Source organism: Procambarus clarkii, chromosome 19, assembly GCF_040958095.1.
Source record: "Procambarus clarkii isolate CNS0578487 chromosome 19, FALCON_Pclarkii_2.0, whole genome shotgun sequence".
Taxonomy (NCBI): domain Eukaryota; kingdom Metazoa; phylum Arthropoda; class Malacostraca; order Decapoda; family Cambaridae; genus Procambarus; species Procambarus clarkii.
The window spans coordinates 15,875,151-15,898,376 of NC_091168.1; the positions used below are offsets into that span (position 1 = coordinate 15,875,151).

General features: G+C 42.6%; 1 protein-coding gene across 4 annotated transcripts in view; it reads right to left on the reverse strand.

Moving 5' to 3' along the window:
- LOC123757619 (protein CASP) overlaps positions 1-23,226 on the reverse strand; it is a 285,090-nt gene that overhangs the window by 120,628 nt on the left and 141,236 nt on the right. For 2 of the 4 annotated variants that reach the window (XM_069326987.1, XM_069326986.1), the window contains exon 6: positions 14,332-14,478. The exons of the other annotated variants lie outside the window; for them this stretch is intronic. In XM_069326987.1, the coding sequence (XP_069183088.1) occupies positions 14,332-14,478 (147 nt within the window). The remainder of the gene's footprint in view (positions 1-14,331; positions 14,479-23,226) is intronic. 4 annotated transcript variants of the gene reach the window in all.

Genomic DNA, 23,226 nt, shown 5'->3' on the forward strand with positions numbered 1-23,226 from the left:
GTTGGCATCACATTACGTTTGGAACAAGGTAGATCAGACACCGCGCTTGAGTTCCGGCGCCAGGAGTTAGAACTTGAAAGTACCCACATGACTAATATGACTAACAATTCAAGGAGAAATGGTCCCAGTGACCACTCTGTGTACTGGCTCTGCAAAAAGGATGATGTAACTTTTTTTAAATTGATGGAAATCCTGGATAAAACTCCCGCCGAAAACAGAGAATTACTAATTAATGCCTGCATAGCAATTTCTAATGTCTTCAAACAAACTGTACATGACACCAAGGTACAACCAGATGTGGCACAGAGCTCGGTGGCAGCGGCGCCTGAGCGGGGCGCGGAGTCGGGGACGCCTGAGCGGGGCGCGGAGTCGGGGACGCCTGAGCGGGGCGCGGAGTCGGGGACGCCTGAGCGGGGCGCGGAGTCGGGGACGCCTGAGCGGAGCGCGGAGTCGGGGACCCCTCAGCAGAGCGCGGAGTCGGGGACGCCTGAGCAGAGCGCGGTGTCACAAGCCCCGGAGCAGAGCGCGGAGTCGGGGACCCCGGAGCGGAGCGCGGTGTCACAGGCCCCGGAGCAGAGCACGGTGTCACAGGCCCCGGAGCAGAGCGCGGTGTCACAGGCACCGGAGCAGGGCACAGTGTCTGGGACGCCGCAGCAGAGTGCGGTCCCTGGCAAAGGGAAACAAACAAAACAAGGCCCCAAAATCTGTTGGTATTACAAATGGGCTACCTGTAAGCATGGGAAATCGGGAAGAATAAATGGAACATGTACATACGATCACCCTAGAAAGTGCAGAAACCTCCTCAATACAGGTAAATGTACCAAAAGCTGTGAATTCTTTCACCCAGAAATTTGCAAGAACTCTTTGGACAGGAAAGAGTGCTTCAATGCTGAATGTCCAGCTTTTCATATAAGAGGTACCAGGCGAATAAAACCGACAGACTACCACTATGAAAACAGCCACTACTCCATCGACCGGGATAATTTTTTAGCAAGAGGAGGAGGAGAAGAATGGCTAAAAATGACCAGACTCTACCACCAACTCGGTCAAATGCTAGAGAGGACGCAAACACAGTGGCCTCCTTACCAGAGCATCAGATATTAACACCAAGTAAAGCATCCAGCACTTCCACTAACACGATAACATCATTTATATTTGCCAACATCCAGGGTATAAAAACACGCATATCCAACAAAGTTCACTTTATAGATGGTCTCCTTCACGAGGCAAATGCAGTGTTTGCAGCCCTAACGGAAACTCACACAAAGGACTACCTTGATGGTGAAATATGGATCTCAGAGTACAATCTTTTCAGGTGTGATAGGAAACACCGGCTTCAGGGTGGGGTCAGCCTCTACATCAAAGACACACTCATCTGTATTGAGCTGCTAAACACCTCAAATGATATGGTGGAAGTGCTGATAGTCAAAATAGAGATCCTAAATGTAGTTGTTGTCCTTGTATATAAGTCGCCGGAGGCAAACCCTCAGCAGTTTAAAGACCAACTAATGAAAATAGAGCACTGCTTGGAAAACCTCGCAAATCCAGCTCCGAACATCATCCTGCTTGGGGACTTCAACCTACGGCACCTGAAATGGAAGCACCTGGCTAATACAGTAATATCAGAAAGAATACCAGGAAGTAGCCTAAATGAACAGGCACATGCAAATGACCTGCTACGGATGTGCGATAGGTTTGCCTTAAACCAGCAAATAGTAGAACCAACTAGGAAGGAGAACACGCTGGACCTCATTTTCACTAATAATGATGAGTTGATCGGGAACATAATGATTACAAATACCTGTTACTCAGATCACAACTTAATTGAAGTTCTGACAACCATGGGGAATGGACCTTCAAAACCAGTCCAGATTCCCGGTGGAGGAGATTACAGCAAATTCAACTTCAATAATAAACAGATAAACTGGGAGCAAATAAACCAGGACTTCACAGAATTAAACTGGGAAGAACAGCTAGAAAATGCAAACCTGAACCAGTGCCTGGAAAAAATAAGCTCAGTAGCACTAGAAATATGTTCAAACCGCATACCCCTAAGAAAAAAGAGAGAGAGATGCAGATTGGAACGGGAACATCGTTCCCTATATAGGCGAAGAAAACGAATCGCGGAACAACTTGAGAGTCGCACCCTATCTCAAGAACGGCGAAGAAGGTTAGGTAGAGAAATAGAAACAATTGAACTCAAGCTACAAGAATCATACAAAACTCAGGAGAGGCAAAGAGAGCAAAAAGCCATCAGTGAAATAGAGAGAAATCCGAAATATTTTTTTCTCCTATGCAAAATCAAGATCAAAAACCACATCTAGTATCGGGCCCCTGCGAAAGGGAGATGGAACTTTCACCGATGACAACAAAGAAATGAGCGAGTTACTGAGGAAGCAGTACGACTGTGTTCAGCGAGCCATTAAATGCACTAAAGATTGATAACCCAAATGAAATTTTCATGGATATGATACCAACATCAAATCATATATCAGACGTCGCCCTATCCCCACTAGATTTTGAAGAAGCCATAAACAGTATGCCTATGCACTCTGCACCAGGCCCGGATTCTTGGAACTCCATATTCATCAAGAACTGTAAAAAACCACTATCGCAGGCCCTTCACATTCTGTGGAGACAAAGCCTAGATACTGGCGTTATCCCTGACATACTAAAAACAGCAGAGATAGCACCACTCCATAAAGGAGGAAATAAGGCAGAGGCAAAAAATTACAGACCGATAGCACTAACATCGCACATCATAAAAATTTTTTGAGAGAGTGCTAAGAAGTAAGATCACAAAATACATGGAATCACAGCATCTCCATAACCCCGGACAACATGGTTTCAGAACAGGGCGCTCTTGCCTGTCGCAGTTGCTGGACCACTATGATATGGCATTAGATGCTATGGAAGACAAACAAAATGCTGATGTAATTTACACAGATTTTGCAAAAGCCTTTGATAAATGTGACCATGATGTTATTGCACATAAAATGCGTTCAAAAGGAATTACTGGGAAAATAGGCAGATGGATCTACAATATCCTGACTAACAGAACCCAATGTGTAATAGTCAACAAAATAAAATCCAGCCCATCAACAGTGAAGAGCTCAGTCCCTCAGGGTACTGTGCTTGCTCCAGTACTTTTTCTCATCCTCATATCGGACATAGACCAGAACACAACCTATAGCACTGTATCATCCTTTGCAGATGACACTAGGATTTTCATGAGAGTTGGCAACATAGAGGACACAGCAAACCTCCAATCAGATGTAGATCAGGTCTTTCTATGGGCTACAGAAAATAATATGGTGTTTAACGAGGATAAGTTCCAGCTCATGCGCTATGGAAAAATTGAAAATATAAAAACAGAAACCACGTACAAAACTCGGGCAAATCATAACATAGAACGAAAAGGCAATGTAAAGGATCTGGGTGTACTCATATCGGAAGACCTTACCTTTAAAGAACACAATAAAGTAGCCATCACAACTGCAAGAAAAGTGACAGGTTGGATAACAAGAACCTTTCACACTAGAGATGCTATACAGATGATGATACTTTTCAAAACGCTTGTGCTCTCTAGAGTGGAGTACTGCTGCACAATGACAGCCCCTTTCAAAGCTGGAGAAATTGCTGACCTGGAGAGCGTGCAGAGATCCTTTACTGCTAGAATCCACTCAGTAAAACATCTAAATTACTGGGACCGACTAAAGAGCCTAAATCTGTACTCCCTTGTGCGCAGGCGGGAGAGATACATAATAATTTACACGTGGAAAATAATTGAGGGGCTGGTCCCAAACCTGCACACAGAAATAACATCACATGAGACCAGAAGACATGGCAGGATGTGCAGAATACCCCCGTTGAAAAGCAGAGGTGCAACAGGTACTCTGAGAGAGAACTCTATCAACATCAGAGGCCCGAGACTGTTCAACACGCTTCCACTACACATAAGGGGCATAACTGGCCAACCCCTCACAGTGTTCAAGAGAGAACTGGATAGCCACCTCCAAAGGATACCTGATCAACCAGGCTGTGACTCATACGTCAGGCTGCGAGCAGCCGCGTCCAACAGCCTGGTTGATCAATCCAGCAACCAGGAGGCCTGGTCGACGACCGGGCCGCGGGGACACTAAGCCCCAGAAGCACCTCAAGGTAACCTCAAGGTAAGGTAACCCACCTCTCTCAGCGCCGTGAAGCAGAAGCCAACTTACTGGTATGTTTTAAGCCTACAGATTGTATTAAAATGATGCCGCCTTTTGTAGAGGCAGAAGTAGATTCATTTTTTGTGTCATTCGAGGACTTGGCCACCCAGTTACAATGGCCTAGGAATCAATGGTCTATACTTCTCAGGTCACACCTTACAGGAAGAGCTGCCTTAACCCTCAGTACTCTTGCAAACGAGACTGACTACGATGTACTCAAGCAAGCAGTCCTTGACGCCTATCTACTTTCCACTAAGAGCTACCGACGACGCTTCAGGGACTATATAAAAACTCAGGCTCAAACCTATGTGGAGTATGTGCAGACCAAAACCAGGTATTTTTTAAAATGGTTAGACTCAGCTCAGGTGACCACATTCCAAGAACTTTTCAATTTAATATCAATGGAAGAGTTTACCCGCAGAGTACCAAACCCCATACACCTATATCTTGCAGATAAGGGAAAGACAAATCTCAGTAAATGTGCACAGTTAGCTGATACTTACAGTTTAATTTATAAATCTTATGCCTCAGGTTACAGTAAACCATCTTGGTCCAGTCAAGCTTCACCTACAGTAAGTCGTAAAGACATTAACTATGCACTTTACTGTCGTTACTGCAAAACATATGGACATCTCATTGACCAGTGTCCAAATCCTAAGTGTAAAACCACTAGTACAGTTTCACCTAAGCCAAAGCATCCACCCACTAAGCCTACCAAGCCTGTACTACATGTATATGTTCCTGTTAGTGATCTTGCTTTATTTGACAGACATGTGTATCCAGGAACTGTGTTAGCCAATGGTGAAGATTTCGAGGGTAAGAGCACAATACGCATCTTGAAGGACACAGCTTCGCTGCAGTCTATTCTACTAAAAGCCGCTGCACCTCAAGTCACCTACACTGGACTACAGTTTCACCCATGGTGAAACGCCATCTGGGCCAGCTGCTTTGTTCTTACCGAGCTCCTTGAGCATTTTTTCCACTTCGTCTCTAGACACCTTTATGTGTTCTGTTGTTCTCTGGAATTCTTATTGTATCTGGTTCCCTAAAGATTTCATTTTGTACAAACACACTTTGGAACTTTTCGTTTAGTGTTTCACACATTTCCTTTTCATCTTCCGTGAATCTATTTCCCATTTTCAACCTCTGAATATTATCCTTTACCTGCAATTTGTTGTTTATGAATTTATAGAATAGACCTGGTTCTGTTTTACATTTGTCCGCAATCCCTTTTTCAAAATTTCTTTCTGCCTCTCTCCTCACTGCCGTGTAGTTGTTTCTCGCATCTTTGTATCGCTGGTATGTTTGGGGGTTCGGCCTCTTCCTGTATTGATTCCATTTTTGTGTCTTTCGGTCTCTAGCCCTCTCGCAATTTCTATTGAACCAATCCTGTTTCCTAGTTCTGCATCTCTGTTTTGGTATAAATTTTTTTGTGCCTTTATCATATATTTCACAAAACTTGCCATACATCTCATTCACTTCCTTGCCTAGCATCAAGTCTGTCCAATTATACTCACTAAAAAAATTTCTAAGGTCACCATAATGTCCTCTCCTGAAGTCTGGTTTTTCAACTGCTTCAACCTCCTTATTTTCTTCCAGCTTATAACGCATTGCATACTTTATTCCCAAAAAGACATGGTCACTTTTACCCAAGGGAGGAAGGTACTGAATGTCAAATATCTCTTCCTCCTTCCTGGTAAATATCAAATCTAGCATGGAGGGAACGTCCCCTTCCCTCATCCTCGTAGCTTGTTTAACATGTTGATACAAGAATGTTTCCAGGATGAGGTCTACAAATTTACAGGTCCAAAAATCTTCTGTTTTAGCTTCATATGCTTTCCAGTCTATGGATTTCAAGTTGAAGTCACCGACTATCAACAGTCGTGATCTATCGTTATCCGCTCTCGCTATAATCTCTCTCATTATTGTTATAAGACCTTCACGTTTACTATCTAGCTCCTCCTTTGACCATGTGCTGCTTGGCGGTGGACTATATGCATTTATCATCATTAGTTTATCATCCTCATAGCAGATCTCTAGTGCTATTATGTCAACTTCTTGTGGATTGGCAGTCATTATTTCCTTCACCTTTAGGTGTTCTTTTACCAGCACAGCAACGCCACCGCCTTTCCTAATTTTTCTGTCCCGTCTCCAAATTGAGTAGCCCCTTGGGAATATGACCTCATTTAAAATTACATCTTCAAGTTTTGTCTCCGTGAGTGCAACAATGTCTGGTGTCTGCAGCTGTATTACATCACTTAACTCCAGTATCTTCGATCTCACTCCATCTATGTTGGTGTATGCAATCTTCAGGAACTTGTTCCCCCTCTCTCCTTATTCTTCACTCCCCCTCTCTCTATTGATTTTGTTGGTTTGCCTTTATGTACCACTTTGCTGGTTTGCCTACCCCTATCACTTTGTAGAAAAAAGAATTTATTTCTTCTTCATTCCTGCTCTCATTTAAATGTTTTGCCTCGGCGAGGTTTAGTTTCAGCTTCTCTCTATCTTCTTTTGAAAGATCTCGTCTTAATGACCACCCTTTCCCATCCTCATCCCTTTGCAATTTTCAAGCATTCCTTAGTACTTCTTCCATCTGTTTGGCACCGTTTAGGGTGATCCTCAAAGGTCGATCTTTCCCTTTTACGTACCTGCCTATTCTCCTGTAGTCGCACACATTCTCTCTGTTTGTAAGACCTTCCACGAGGCCAACAATTTTATCTACTACTTTAGCTTCTTCTACAGCTCTTTCTGACCTAGATGTTATCGCCTTTTCTTTGCAGCCAAAAATGATCAGGGACTTACTCCGATCAACTGTGTTTTGCACCAACTTCGGGTTAGATGCCAATTCTTTCCTCACTTCTAGCCTAATGTTTGTTTTATCTTGGTTGCTGCAGTGTTTGACTTCCTTTACTGCTTCTTCTATTTTTTCCTTCTCCTTGGCCACTTGTGCATAAGTGAGTTGCATATCTTTCTTGCACTGTTCTATTCCCTGTGTAACTTCCTCCATCTGTGCTGACAAAAGCTGTTTCTCCTGTTGAATTTCCTTGCCTAACCTATTGTAGTCATTTATGTTTAAATTTACTTTAACTTCTTCCAAAGCTATTTTTAAGAGTTTATTTTCTTCTTCCATGGCTTTGCAATTTGTTTCCAATTGATTCTTATCCTTGCGCAAGTCTTTCACTAAACCCTCAAGACATAAAACTTTGCTATTCAAATGGTCATTACTTTCTTTCAATTTACTAATTATTTCTACATGAGAGTTCACTATAGTATCTAAATTTACCAACTTGTTATGTAGACTACTAATATCAATGCTTTCTTCATTGAATCCCTCAAAATCAAGCTCTGTTTTGTTTTTCCCCTTGCCAGTGGCCATCTTGAATGTTCTTCTCTGCACTGTAAACACTAGGGCAACTTTTTCTCATCCGATTTTTCACTTCCCTTAGCACTTTCCTGTTATCTCACCTATTTTTCAAGAGCACTATACCTTTATGTTCTCTGGGACACCAGAACCATGGGTTCTGAGAGAATGTGCATCTGAGCTCAGCATTCCACTTCACCTGATCTTTCAGGCATCCCTGTGTACAGGAATCGTAGCAGACGGGTGGAAACAGGCTAACATAGTTCCAATCTACAAAAGTGGCAGCAGGGAAGACCCCCTCAATTATAGACCTGTATCATTGACAAGTGTAATAGTGAAAGTATTGGAAAAGCTAATCAAAACTAAATGGGTAGAACACCTAGAGAGAAATGATATAATATCAGACAGACAGTATGGTTTTCGATCTGGAAGATCCTGTGTATCGAATTTACTCAGTTTCTATGATCGAGCCACAGAGATATTACAGGAAAGAGATGGTTGGGTTGACTGCATCTATCTGGACCTAAAAAAGGCTTTCGACAGAGTTCCACATAAGAGGTTGTTCTGGAAACTGGAAAATATTGGAGGGGTGACAGGTAAGCTTCTATCATGGATGGAAAATTTTCTGACTGATAGAAAAATGAGGGCAGTAATCAGAGGCAATGTATCAGAATGGAGAAATGTCACAAGTGGAGTACCACAGGGTTCAGTTCTTGCACCAGTGATGTTTATTGTGTACATAAATGATCTACCAGTTGGTATACAGAATTATATGAACATGTTTGCTGATGATGCTAAGATAATAGGAAGGATAAGAAATTTAGATGACTGTCATGCCCTTCAAAAAGACCTGGACAAAATAAGTATATGGAGCACCACTTGGCAAATGGAATTTAATGTTAATAAATGTCATGTTATGGAATGTGGAATAGGAGAACATAGACCCCACACAACCTATATATTATGTGAGAAATCTTTAAAGAATTCTGATAAAGAAAGAGATCTAGGAGTGGTTCTAGATAGAAAACTATCACCTGAGGACCACAAAGAATATTGTGCAAGGAGCCTATGCTATGCTTTCTAACTTCAGAATTGCATTTAAATACATGGATGGCGATATACTAAAGAAATTGTTCATGACTTTTGTTAGGCCAAAGCTAGAATATGCAGCTGTTGTGTGGTGCCCATATCTTAAGCACATCAACAAACTGGAAAAGGTGCAAAGACATGCTACTAAGTGGCTCCCAGAACTGAAGGGCAAGAGCTACGAGGAGAGGTTAGAAGCATTAAATATGCCAAAACTAGAAGACAGAAGAAAAAGAGGTGATATGATCACTACATACAAAATAGTAACAGGAATTGACAAAATCGACAGGGAAGACTTCCTGAGACCTGGAACTTCAAGAACAAGAGGTCATAGATTTAAACTAGCTAAACACAGATGCCGAAGAAATATAAGAAAATTCACCTTCGCAAATAGAGTGGTAGACGGTTGGAACAAGTTAAGTGAGAAGGTGGTGGAGGCCAAGACCGTCAGTAGTTTCAAAGCGTTATATGACAAAGAGTGCTGGGAAGACGGGACACCACGAGCGTAGCTCTCATCCTGTAACTACACTTAGGTAATTACACTTAGGTAATTACTGGAGAAACTGTCCTGATCACTGACCTCACTGCAACTACACCATACCCGCTCGCCACAATCTACCTGGAGCCTCCATTCATTCGTGGAAAGGTCCAAGTTGCTATTCGGGAAAAACCTTTCCCCAAGCCAGGAATTCAACTTCTCCTGGGCAACGACTTGGCCAACCCAGCAAGATTCCACCAATTTGATCATCTGTGACAAACCCCAGGTATGTGACTCAGCCACGGAAGAAGATTCTGCTATGACTTTTGCAGCAGAGGAAGAGGAAACCGTGACAGAAGAATCAGCAGAGTTCTCCCAGCCTGTTTTAGTGACTACACGTGCTCAAGCCGTTCATCCATCACAAGTAGCAGCAGCTGTCCCTCAAGACGTGCGAGGCCTCCCTCCTAATCTCAACCAGTTGGAGTTCTGTAAGTTACAACAAGCAGATTTGTCACTAATCCCTCTTTTCTACCAAGCACAGATTAAGACTGATGCCATTCCAGGATTTTATATAGACACTAATCAATTATTGTATCGTAGATACAGACCCAGTAAGCTTAAGGCGGAGGATGATTGGGCTGCGTGAATCAACTAGTGGTTTCAACATCATTATGAAAAGATATCATATCTTTAGCTCATGGCCCAATGTCTCATTATGGGATCCATAAAACTTATACAGGGTAATGCCCTTTTACAGGACTATTTTTGGGCAGGCATGGCATGAGATGTCAAGATCTATGTTATCAATTATCATACCTGCCAAATGGCAGGAAAACCAAATGTAGGTATTCCCAAAGAACCACTTATCCCTATTTCTGTGCCTTCTGAACCTTTTACCAGGTTAATAATCGACTGCGTTGGGCCTTTACCAAAAACCCACGCAGGCAGCATGTACATCATCACTATAATGTGTCCTACAACCAGGTTCCCAATAGCAGTTCCCGTTAAGAATATTACAGCTGCTACAGATGTCAAGCATCTGATGAAGATCTTCACTCAGTATGGTTTCTCGAAGGAGATACAAAGTGACTGTGGAACTAATTTCACCAGTGAGTTGTTTAAGAAAACCCTTTAGGAATTTAACATCACCCAAGTCTTGTCCAGTCCATATCATCCTGCTTCACAGGGATCTCTGGAACGTAACCATCAAAACCATTAAGTCTTTGTTAAAGAAATTTTGTATTGATACTGAGAAGGATTGGGATAAGCAATTAGATCTCCTTATGTGTATTTTCAGAAGTCTTCCTAATGAGTCCCTTGGAGTATCTCCTAAAGAGATGCTCTATGGTCGTAAGTGCCGTGGTCCTCTTAAAGCTTTTAAAGATTCCTTGACGTAAACCACCTTCAGTGATTCCCTTAATGTGCCTCAGTTTCTTAAAAACTTTGCTGTGTACTAGCCCTATTCTTGCCTCTCCAGATGTGAAACAACCCTTCATCCTTAGTGTTGATGCCAGCAGCGCCAGCAAGACATAAACTTGAACAATTACATAAGTTTGGTAGTGCTAATTTGCTGACCTCCCAACATAAGATGAAAGCACACTTTGACAAGAATACTAAGGTAAGAAAGTTTAATGTAGGAGACTTCGTTCTAGCCTATTTTCCTATCCCAACCTCTCCATTTAAAAGTAAATTTTCAGGACCTTATCGCATCAAAGAATGCAAGAACAACAACTACATTCTAGAGACTCCAGACCGGCGTCGCAAGACACAACTCTGTCACATCAACCTGCTCAAGAGTTATCAAGGTAATCCGCCACCAGTGTTATTATATGTATCCGCTTTTACTGAGAGGTATCCCAACAGTGATATATACCTTGCTACCTCTCTATCTGATGTAAAAATGCCATCGAGACCATGAAATCTAACAGTGAGATTTTAAAAGATCTTCCCAAATACCTAGAATACTCTAATAATAGTGCTCCTTTAATTAAATTACTATCTATGCATAAAAAACTGTTTCAAGACACTCCACAGGAATGTAATTTAGTGCAACATAATATCCAGCTGCTTCCTGATATGATACCCAACCGTCAACTTTACTACCCCATCTGTTTACAGAAGAGAGAAGCCATGTTTGCAGAAGTAAAGTACCTACTCAGCAATGGATTAGCTACACCTTGTGAGTCTCCTTGGGATTCACCATGCATGCTGGTTCCCAAACCATATGGCAAGGTAAGATTGTGCACCGATTATAGGAAGTTAAATGCAGTTACCGTCAAAGACTCTTATCCTTTACCTCGCATCGACGACATCTTAGATGCAATAGGTAACGCCACCTTTTTGTCCCAAATAGATCTCTTAAAGGACTACCACCAAATAAAACTTTCTGAGCATGCTAAAGATATCTCAGCCTTTATCACTCCTTTTGGCCTTTATAGGTATGAATGGTTATCTTTTGGACTTTGCAATGCCCCAGCTACTTTCCAGCGAGCTGTCAACCTCGTCATTCAAGATCTTGACAACACCTATGCCTACCAGGACGACATCGTTGTAGCGAACAACTCGTGGGAAGAACATCTTGACCGACTACAACGACTATTCTACAGGCTTCTCCAGGCTGGTCTCACCATTAATTTGGGCAAGTCCACGTTTACTAAAGGTAAAGTACAATACCTTGGTCATGTTAGAGGCAGTGGAACCTTAGCACCTTTAGACATACATCTTCAAGCCATCCAAAAATATCCACAGCCCACTTCTCGTAAACAACATATGAGATTCTTGGGACTTAGTCTTACTATCGTAGGTTCTGCAAGAACTTCAGCATAGTTGCCACACCTTTAATTAATAAATCGAACCAGCCCTAAAAGGAAATACATTTGGACCAACTCACAATCCATTGCCTTCGAACAACTGAAAACTTTGCTGTGTACTAGCCCTATTCTTGCCTCTCCAGATGTGAAACAACCCTTCATCCTTAATGTTGATGCCAGCAGCGTCGGCATTGGGGGTGTCCTGATGCAGCAAAGAGAGGGGAAAGTCCTACCAGTCAGTTACTACAGCTACAAGCTGAAGCCTTACCAACAAAACTACAGTACAATAGAGAAGGAGCTACTCGCCATCGTCCTATGCCTGCAACGATATGAACCTTACCTTCAACGACACCAACCCATCACCATCTATTCCAATCATAATCCTCTTCGTTTTCTACAACAACCCCAATTCTCCAACCAGCGTCTACTTCGTTGGGCCGTGTACCTACAAAACTACAACGTCCAGATCTTCTACATCAAAGGATCAGACAACGTAGTTGTGGACGCACTATCACGTGTTCATGAAGTGGAACCTTCCGCTTCCACACTCCTTCCAGCATCGACATCTCAGGCATTAGGAAAAGGCTTCGGGGAGGAGTTGTCACGTGAATCCCCTGCATAGCAGTGGAACTGCCTTTTGCCTTCACCTTCAATGCCTCTGCACTGGAAGTCTACATCTACACCAGCCCAGATGAGTCATCAGTCCTGCCACCTCTCCATACCCCCCTAGGGCCTGGCACAGCCTGGTACGACTCAGAGTCAAGCCGGCGCCATTGATAACTGGTAGTTTGCCGCCACAAACAAGCAGTTAGCCACCTTCAACTGGCAGTGGTGCAGCTCAACACAAAGGCACCGCCAGCCACAATGAGCAGTTTGCTAGTTGACCAGATGTCCACCTTGCGTTGACACATCACCGCCGGACTATATAAAGGATGCCACCTCCCTGGAGAGCATAGCCCGTGTTGCTTGGAACTTTTTGTTCCAGGTAGCGAATCTTTAACAACAACAACAACCCTGGAGAGCCAGTCTCTCTCTTAGTGCTGTAGGAACACCTTAGTCTCCTGCAATGCCGTCTGCCTTCAGCCAACATCGTATGCTGGATGCTATGGTAGCTGTCTTCAGTACACCAGTAAATTTTTATGCTTTCATTCATTGCTTATAGTTTATTTTTGCATTTAAGGCCATACTAACTTGTTCACCTTTGCATTACATGATAGCCAAGTATTGTCATGTGTCATTTTTGTTCATGACTTTTTCAGTAAATTATTTATTTGATGATTTTCATTTGTTTCCACCTGTGACTTACATACTGCAAGGCCAAAAGCAGCATTTTTTTATTTGTGTGAAGGAGAGTCATACCATCTTGGTTCAGTATAGCTGCAACCTGTCACAATTGTCACTAAATAAACTTCCATCTGGAGACATACATGGTGGTGGTGGTGATAACAATGTTGACCCAGGGCAGCAAGGCAGGCCGGGCGAGGCGCGTGTACCATACACGCTCGCCACATCATCCACCTTAGTCTCTCCCTCACTCGTATCAGACCTCTGTGTAAGGTCTTTCTCTGGATCATAGTCTAGGTCATCATACCGTGGAGCAGGAGCTTGTAGACGATGCATCAGACATGATTGCTGCTTTGAAACCGAGGCTCCCCACGGCTGCAGGGCATGCTGGGAATTTTTTTCAAGATGGCGCACGATCACTGGGGCCCCAAAGGCATCCATTTCGTACCCGGGTCACCGCGCGCCAGTTTTGAATGGAACATGAAAAATAGAAACACCTGGAGGCGCGTTGCACAAACCAGACGGGGGCCTGCAGGTACGTTGTGCAGTTCAAGGGTTAAAGCCTCACGAGGCTTTAATAGCACATCTGACAGCATCTTGGAGCTTCACACACAGGAGACCAGCCTGTGATGATGTCATGTTGCACCTTCTCCACGTCCCCACAGCCAAAGTAAGTGGAATTTTATATTTTTTGTTACACGTACATGTTCAGGGGTTTGAATTTATGCGCACAGGGGGAATGTCACAACAAATGCGGTGCATCACAGAGGTTAATGGTTGAAGAGCTGTTCAGCACAATATTCCTTCTGAAAACATTTGATACTTTTAACTGTTTTACTTACTAACACTTTGGCACCCCGATGATGCTTTCGGCATCATTAAAACAATACATGCTAAGTGGGTGATGATGCTCTCGGCGTCATACATTGAATTTTGTTTATTCTTATTATTAGTATAAACATTGTAAGTGAACGAGTTTGACATTGGGTTGTGTGCTCACCGGCAATGCTCAGTCTACCTTCCGGTGCGATGCAGGTGGCCCGCTGGGCGTGACAAAGTGTTAATAGAAATCATGTTGATGGGAATTTTTTTTTACTGTACCTTCAAACTGACAGCACAGTTTGTTATTGAGTAGATGACTCGCTGTCGTCTTGTTCTCCATAGCTTGAGCGAGTCATCACGCATATTAAGAGTCATCTCTATATTGCTGCCGTCCTCACTGAGACCAATATTTAGATTCTCAATTATCTGTAAAAGACAAACTGCTCAAATACAGTACATGAAATTTTCTTCTCTTTTTATAATCATGCAAGCATTATACAAGAAAATCATTCACACCATGCAATAGTATTGGAATAGTGAAGAACAAAATTTAAGGCAAGTATTGGGTAAGAGTGTATTTGAATTTGGATTGAATTCCAGAAACCATCTATCTGCCCCCCTCTTGAAGTTTGTCAAGGTCTTCTTGCAGCACTCTTCAGTCCTCTGCAATTCAACTCTCCTCATTAACTTTGCATCATATGTAAACATCAATATGTATAAGCTCCCTCCCTCTGCCTGACATATCCTCTCTGACTATGAACCTTTGTTTCCGGTCTGTCAAATACTCTTATAAACAGTTTAGTGGTTTTCTAGCCCACTTATCTCTCCATCTTGTGCATTATTTTCTTGAGGGGGAACTGTATCAAAAGATTTTGGGCAGTTTATCCACCTTTCTTATTTTAGATGCAGATCCACCTTTCTTAAGGGGGCATCTGAGTATTATAGTGAAAGTTGTTCAATGTCAACCAATATTAATTTTCTAGTTGTATATGAAAAGTGCTTAAATTGTCCCAAGTTTCAGTACTGCAGCATAAATAAAAAGGGAGTTTTTTTTTTTTCAATGTTTTTTTACACATTTTCAAGTCCACACTTCAGAACACACGTTTCAGATATAATTATTCTGTGACACTTTCCTGACACATTAGCATATAATAAAGGATTTGGGGCTTTAGAATTTCCAAAACATCTTTAGTTTTCCTAATACAAATGTTCAAAGTTCCCCAAATTTTTTTTGCAAATATGGCATGTTTATTGCTATTATAAAATCAATAAATGAACTTAGAGAAAAATGAAAGCCCCCCAATATAGAGACATGCCCTCCACATATACTGTGTAAGTTTCATGTAAATTGAATAAAAAAGGAATCAGTTTTGTAAACGTTTGTGTCAATTGAAAAAAAAACAGAAATGAATAAAGTCTAAGGTTCTAAAATCTGTGGCTGAGGTTGACATCAACCAATTTTCTCCAAAATTGGCATCCTTACAGATAGGCTTACGTACAGTCAGGTGTGTAAGTTTGATGCAAATCGCCCCAAAAAAAAAAGAAAAAAATATATATATATAAAAAAAAAAATCCTTTTTTTTTTTAATTTTTTTCCAATTAAACTAATTATAATATTTGTTTAATATATGCTATTGTGATAGCAAAGAGTCGTAGTTATGATTTCAGTTGACACTTTTGATTGATAATCGATTTTGACCATTTTTGCATAATTTTCACAACTACTTCAATATTTTTTTTCTCCCTTCCTATTTATGCTACGATGCTGAAACTTGGACCAGATGAAACACTTTTCATATAGAACTTGTCAAAAAAGTTTGATTGAAATCGAACGAGTTTTCATTTATTGCATTTTTGGGGCAAATTGGAACCTAATGCCCCCTTAAGATGCAGTCTTATTTTGGTGACCATGTCATACAACTCGGTTAAGTTTGTTAAGCATGATTTTCCTATTCTGAAGCTGTGTTGTGCCTCTTTAATAAAATTTACTCTCCCCAAATGTTCTACAATCCTTTTTCTGAGGATTTTTTCTAAACTTGTGAATGGAATGCATGTTAATGACACTGGTGCAACATTTAGTGCTTCATTTTCTGTCTTGTTTCTTGAATATTGCAATGACATTTGCATTTTTACAGATTTCCAGTAGCTCTCCCATCTCTAGTGTAATGTAGAACATTATAGTTAATGGGTAGTGCAAGATACCTGCAGCTTCCTTCAGTAACCATGGTGATATTTAGGTCTGGTCCTATTGCTTTTGTTATATTCAGTTTTCCACCAGGAACCACGCGCTCGGTCGACCCAAACACGTATCAACAAAGGTCGTTAGTCGAGGACACGGTCGTAAGTTGAGTCGCATTTTCCGACGAAAATTACGCCATAGCTCAAAAAATTTGTAAGTAGGGAATGGTGTCTTTTTACCTCTTCTACATTAACTTGAGTGTTCCTCCCTGTCTCTACAATATGATCACATTGTTTTCCTCTGTTCCCAAGACAGATTTGATTGGCTCTTTGCATTTGCTGCAATGTCATTTTTCGAACTGCTATTCTGCTGTCCTCCAGAATCTGGTGTACTCATTCCTGGCTCTCCGTAGTGTCTCCCAATTTGCTTCTGTACCCATGTCCTTATTCCAAACTTTGTCTTTTCCGTCTTTCATTATTGAACCCATAAGTTTGTTGTTCTCCTTTAATCCACTTCCCTCCTGAGAGATATGACTTGTTCTGTTGCTTCTTTGCATTTTTGTGTTATAAGTTTCATCATCACTTTGTTGACTTTACTTCCATTTCTGTCTCCCACTGAACCTCGAGCAGATAATCCATAACCCTCCTGTATCCCTTCTTCTATATTCACTTGTACTCCCGGTGGTTAAAATGCCAAGTAATAGGATGTTTGCTCTGACTCTCCTTACCACTATGGCCACCTTTTCTATTATTTTCAGGCAAGTTTCATTGTATTGTATTTATTACATTCCTTCCTTAACCTTCCTGTAGTTAATGTAGGGTTGTAAATACTGTAGTATCTCCCACCATCTTTAATGATTCTCACTGTTTTCATAACTAGTATGAAATCCTGCTGGTTGGTTATCTGTGCAATTTCTATCCCTGAGAAAAGAGGAGATTTCACATAAAGTGCAAGATGTATACTTGAGAAGCTTAAACAAGTATAGTATTACTAGGCAGTATAGGCAGTAGGAGATGGTTTATTAGTAAATAATAACCAGCATTGAATGTAATGAAACATCATTTTCTGGGCAAGACCCAGAGGCTTCCTGAAGCTCTCCAAACTGACTTGTGCAATGTTTGGTGTCATCAGTCACGAAAGTTCTTTGCATACTGGGGATCACGCAACCTGTCCTCTTAAAAATAACATCGCTTTTGGCCGTTTGCCCATATGGCCAAAAGTGGACGTAATTTGAAAATGAAAAAAAAATTAAAATAAATTTGAGACTTTTTTTTTTCAACAGCAGTTAGTTAAGGGTCCTCTGATAGGTTAGGTGGGCAGGAAATTCTCATAAAGTTTCAAAACGTCATGAAAAACGTTAATTGAAAGTTTCCTCTCCTAACCTTTCTGAGTAAGCCGGACGACTCAAACAGAAAACGGGACAGTACGTCACTTTCGTGAGCCGATTAAATTTCAAATTACGTCCACTTTTGGTATAGCGAGCATACAAGCCAAAAGTGACGTTACAGTACAACCTCGATTCAACGTACCCGGATTCAACGAATCTCCGGCTAGTTCACACACTTTTCAGGATGGATTTACTCACCCAATTCGACGAACAATGGTTCGCCGAAGCGGGGGATGCTCGGATTTGCTTATGACGTCAAGACAGAGTTCACAGACTGGTGGAAAACTTTCCCATTCTATCACAGATTACAATTATTAATTCCTTCATATGACAAGTTCGATCACACAAGTGGACCGCACAAGTGGTCCACACGCTTACGCTGTTGGGACAGAGTTCACAGACTGGTGGAAAACTTTCCCATTCTATCACAGATTACAATTAATAATTCCTTCATAAGACAAGTTGGATCACACAAGTGGACCACACAAGTGAATCATATGAACAAAACACCAGCCAGAATGGTCCACAAGAAGTGGCGCATATTAACCAAACACCAGCCAGAGTCGTCCACACAAGTGAACGACTGAGTTTCAATGATTTTCGTTCACTGATTTGTGGCACACGTATCTTTGTAAAATAATTTAAAGGCTGAAGCGTGAATACCTAGCTAATGTGTTGAATTCTTCTTATATACATTTTCTGTGATGAAACAAGATGAGTGAGGGTGGACAGATAAGGAAATACTGTACAGTAAACCTCACTTTACAGTGAGGTTTCACTCACTTTCGTCTGTGTTGTCATAGTTCAGTGACCCATGACTTTGAATGTTTCACATTAATAAGTCATTTCTAAAACTGGTGTTTTAATAACTTTATTATCCTAATTAAACTAAACTAAAAACCTAAAATATACTGTAATATGAGAGATATCTGCTATTTGAGAAATTATTCACATTACTGGCAGCACAACTCCAGCACGAGTGGACGGGTTTAATCCCTGTCCACACAACACCATGCTTGTTTTGTTCGATTTTGTCGCCACAGTTCAGTGATCTACGGCTTCGAAATAATAAAATTAATAAACCAGTTCCAAAGTAAGTATTTTTTATAGCTCTTATTACCGTAATGATGTTGCTAAACTAAATATGTAACAGAAAAATAAAAAATTTGATGTAAATCGAGTATTTGAGAGAAATTTGTTACTGGAAATCGAACACAACACCAGGCGTGTTTTGTTCAATTTCGTCGCCATAGTTCAATGACCTACGGCTTCAAAATAATAAAATTAATAAATCGGTTCCAAAATAAGTATTTTTTATAGCTCTTATTATCGTAATAATGTTGCTAAACTAAAGATATAACCCAAAAATAAATAATTTGATGTAAATCGAATATTAAAGAAAAATTTATGTTACTGGATCTGGCTTAAACACCAGCCTACTGAAGGGTGTACATACAGACTTAGTCTGCGTTCATACAGTATGCACCCAGTGCCCTTAGCTTTGTCTGCGACTGACGTATAGTATTTATCCGCCAGTGGAAGAATAATTGTGGAATAGACCATTTTTTTACTACAGCTCTTTGGTTATAAAACAAAATGACTCAGGGGTTTACAAATAATGCCTTATTAATGCCAAAAATGAAGCAATATTATGCAAGAACTAGTAGCAGAAAATCAACCAGCACGAACACAGCCATACCCAGCCCGAGAACAGCAGTACCCAACATGAGAACAGCCGTACCAAACACGAGAACAGGCGTACCAAGCACGAGAACAGCCATACCTAGCACGAGAACAGCCGTACCCAGCACGAGAACAGTCGTACCCAGCACTGGTACAACAGCAGCCAGCACCAGCTCAGAAGCAGCTGAACGCACAGCAGCAGCGAGCACCAGCAAAAGCTGATGCAAACATCTAAAAACATCGTGTGTGACATGAACAGTTAGAACATGTGTTAAATTTAAGTGTGTACACAGTGTTAAAATTAAAGTTGCAGTAATTTTAGTGTGCTATAGTTTTCATAAACTGTATTGTAGTACTCAACATACAGCAGAACTACTTTTAATCACACAGTGCTAAAACGGCATACACTGCAGTACGTATTTACTGTAGAGCATTCACAACTTCACGAAACTTCTAGATGGACATTACTCCAACAATAAGGTAAATTTATGAATTACAGTATTTTTTAGTAGAGAAGTATTATTTAGGTACAGTATGTAATATGATAATGCATTTTTATTGTGTACAAGAAAAAAAAAAAGACACTGACACAACGCCTCCTGAAGGTCACCTCTTGCAACGAATCCAACGCTCCAACGAACTGGGGGTGGTCCCATATAGTACATTGAATCAAGGTTGTGCTGTATTCTTAAGAGGACGGGTTGGATCACGAGCCAGAACCTAGTCCCCCTCAGAGAGACGCACGGAGGACATTATGAGCACTCTACATTTAAAGTATGTTATACATGGACTGGGAAGGGCACCCCGAAAATTAGGCAAAAAAATACAAATCCCCAACTGGTAAAAATTACAAACTACATCCGAAAAGTCCCAAAGAACTCCTCCCAAAAGAAAACAAATCAGCAAATTGTCATTAAACTAGCGTGCCCGCTCGTTAGCGCCCTGCCCCACCCTCCCCCGAAAGTGGTGAGGGGAAGCCAACTCAGGCGAGCAGGCAGCTCACCACCCTAGTTTGTAGAATGATAAAACCACCAACCGGAGAGAGGGAGGGGGTCAGAGAGCCTCCAGGGCTCACCCAGAAAATAACGTTTCATTACATTCAACTCTGGTTGTCTGTGGGGAGCCTTCGTCGGCTCCCTGAAGCTAACTACCCACAGATAAGTAAAAAACCAGCATTGAATGTAATGAAATGCCATTTTCTGGGTGAGTCCCGGAGGCTCCCCAGAGCTTACTAGGCTGATATGCTAATGTCAGACTTTGGCATCAGTCATGTGTATGGAGTTATTATGAGCCTACCGGGAACCACGAGCCAAAACTTGGCCCCCTCTAGAGAGGTAAGGGGAGCAATGGCTTATAGAAACCCCCTGTGTATTTGGAAGCATTATATGTCTGCCATCGACCGAGTTAGGTACCCAGAAAGGCAGGCGTCCCAAAACAAATCCCCTATTCTGGTGAAAATTGCAACCAAAAGCCGAATGAGTGGATAGAACTCCCCAAACAAAAATGAGCAAACTAGTATGACGCCACCCGTCATCGCGCCGCTGTCAGCGCAGCACCCCCCTCCCCAAGAGGGGAAAGATGTAGCCCCAGACCTACCACGCCGGCGATCCACACCTGCAGTTCTGAGGCTGGATGTCAAAACATGTGAAAAATAACGCCGACTGGAGGGAGAGAGGGATGCCGGGGAGCCTCCGAGACTCACCAAGAAAATGCGTTTCATTACATTCAACGCTGGTTTTCTTGGGGGAGCCCCTACGGCTTCTCGGAGCTAACTACCCACAGAGGAAGAAGAGGAATAGGGACTTACCCGGGAGGCGGTTGCTGCTCACTCCTCAACCCGAAGTTGAAACAACTGGCTGCATCCGCCGACCCAAAGCAACACAGGCCTGACCAGGTCCAGGAATGTTTACAAGGACACAAGCAGCCAGGACCCTGTTCGACCGCCAAAATCCCCGCGCCCGAATGTCAGCCCAGAACATATTGCTAAAGACGGCATCAAAAGCCACGAACTTGCGGACATCATGGGCATGGGGATAAACCGCAGGCTGGCTAACCTTAATAACCCTGCGTATGACCTGGGAGACCCCCACCCTCGAACAGGGAAGAAGGGAAACCAAAACCCAAAGCGCATCCATGGACACAGAAGCCGTGGTATGCAAACAACAGTGGAGAGCAACAACCAGACACAAAACATGGGTCCGAACCCAGCGATCGCGACAGAGGCAGATGGGACATCCCAGAAGGAACCAGAACAGCAAGACGAAGCCAAACCTGACCCGGTGGGTAGACCAGCATCGCGATGTTCAAGCTCCCGCACAGACCCTTGATCCTGGGTGCCAGACCCAGGAACAGCCCCAAGCGCCACTACATCCTCCGAGAGCCAGTTGGAAGACAGTTCCAGGAGGGAAAAGAAGTGCAAGGCCGCAACCAAAAGGCCCCGAGCGCTTAAGTTCTCCGCCACCTGCGCTGCCGAAAGGGAGGGAACCTGCACATGGAGCTGAACGACACCAACATCCCGGGGAAGGGCAGGAGCAAACAAGCAATCATTGAGGTGCACAAGGTCGCCCCCCAGGAAAACCTGAAGCACCATCGAAGCCTCCCGCAATTCAAGCATGCGGGAATGTCAGAAGGAGTGCCAAGCCTCCAAGGTAAAAACAGGACAGTCCGCCAGCCAGGACGACTCCAGAACCTCATAACGGAGCCAGAAAGGGAACAAAGTCCAAAACTTGAAAGCCGAGGGATTCATTGCTGAGGCATAATCCAGGTCACGCAGGAGGTTTGCCGCAAGGGCTGCCCGCACCGCAACAGGTTGGATACGATAAGCCAAAAACCTCCGGAAAGACAGAACCGAAGCGCCCGGGGAACATGGAACCGAATAAGGGGAGGGGTAAACACCAAATCAAACTCATAAACAGAGGGGGGAAAAGAAAACCCCACCCCTTGTAACAGTAAGTCCCGCTCAGAGGATAGAAAAACCCAGGCAGGGTCCAGTTGGGCCCAAGGCCCCCAAGTCAGCCCCTCCCCAGCCCCAGCGTCCTTTTCCGCAGGACCCGGGGCCAAGTCCTTCCCCCAAGCACCGACCCCACTAGACAAGGCCGGCGCAGCCCTAGAAGCCGGATAGAATGAGGCCCACTGGTCAGACCCAGAGGCTTTGGCCGGGGGAGAAGACTTGAATGCCTCCGTCGCCACACCGAAAAGGGCATCCCCCGAGGCTGCCAGAGTCTCAAGACCAACTAACCCCTGCATCGGCTCCGTAACCCTCAGACGTTACGGGGCCGGAAGCAGGGGAAGGAGGGGGGGGGGGGGGCAGAACGAACAACAGGAGGGGAAGGACCAGGAGGTAATTATCTAAGTGTAGTTACAGGATGAGAGCTACACTCGTGGTGTCCAGTCTCCCAAGCACGCTTTGTCATATAATGCTTTGAAATTACCGACGGTTTTGGCCTCCACCACCTTCTCACTTAACTTGTTCCAACCGTCTACCACTCAAAAAAGTGAATTTTCGTATATTTCTCTGGCAGCTTTGTTTCGTTAGTTTAAATCTATGACCTCTTGTTCTTGAAGTTCCGGGTCTCAGGAATTCTTCCCTATCAATTTTATCGATTCCTGTTATTATTTTGAACGTAGTGATTATATCGCCTCTTTTTCTTCTATTTTTAGTTTTTGCATATTTAATGCCTCTAACCCTCTTGATAACCCTGGTTCATAAACATGAATTTGAATTTCTCCCATAAGACCTTTAACAAACTCGTATGACATTATTTTTCATTATAAGAACTTTAACAAACTTCTAAAATCTGTGACTGACAAAATTTACCTGAAAAAACCCTGGCTCATAAACATGAATTTGAATTTCTCCCATAAGACCTTTAACAAACTTCTAAGACTCGGAAATTATTTTCATCATAAGAACTTTAACAACTTC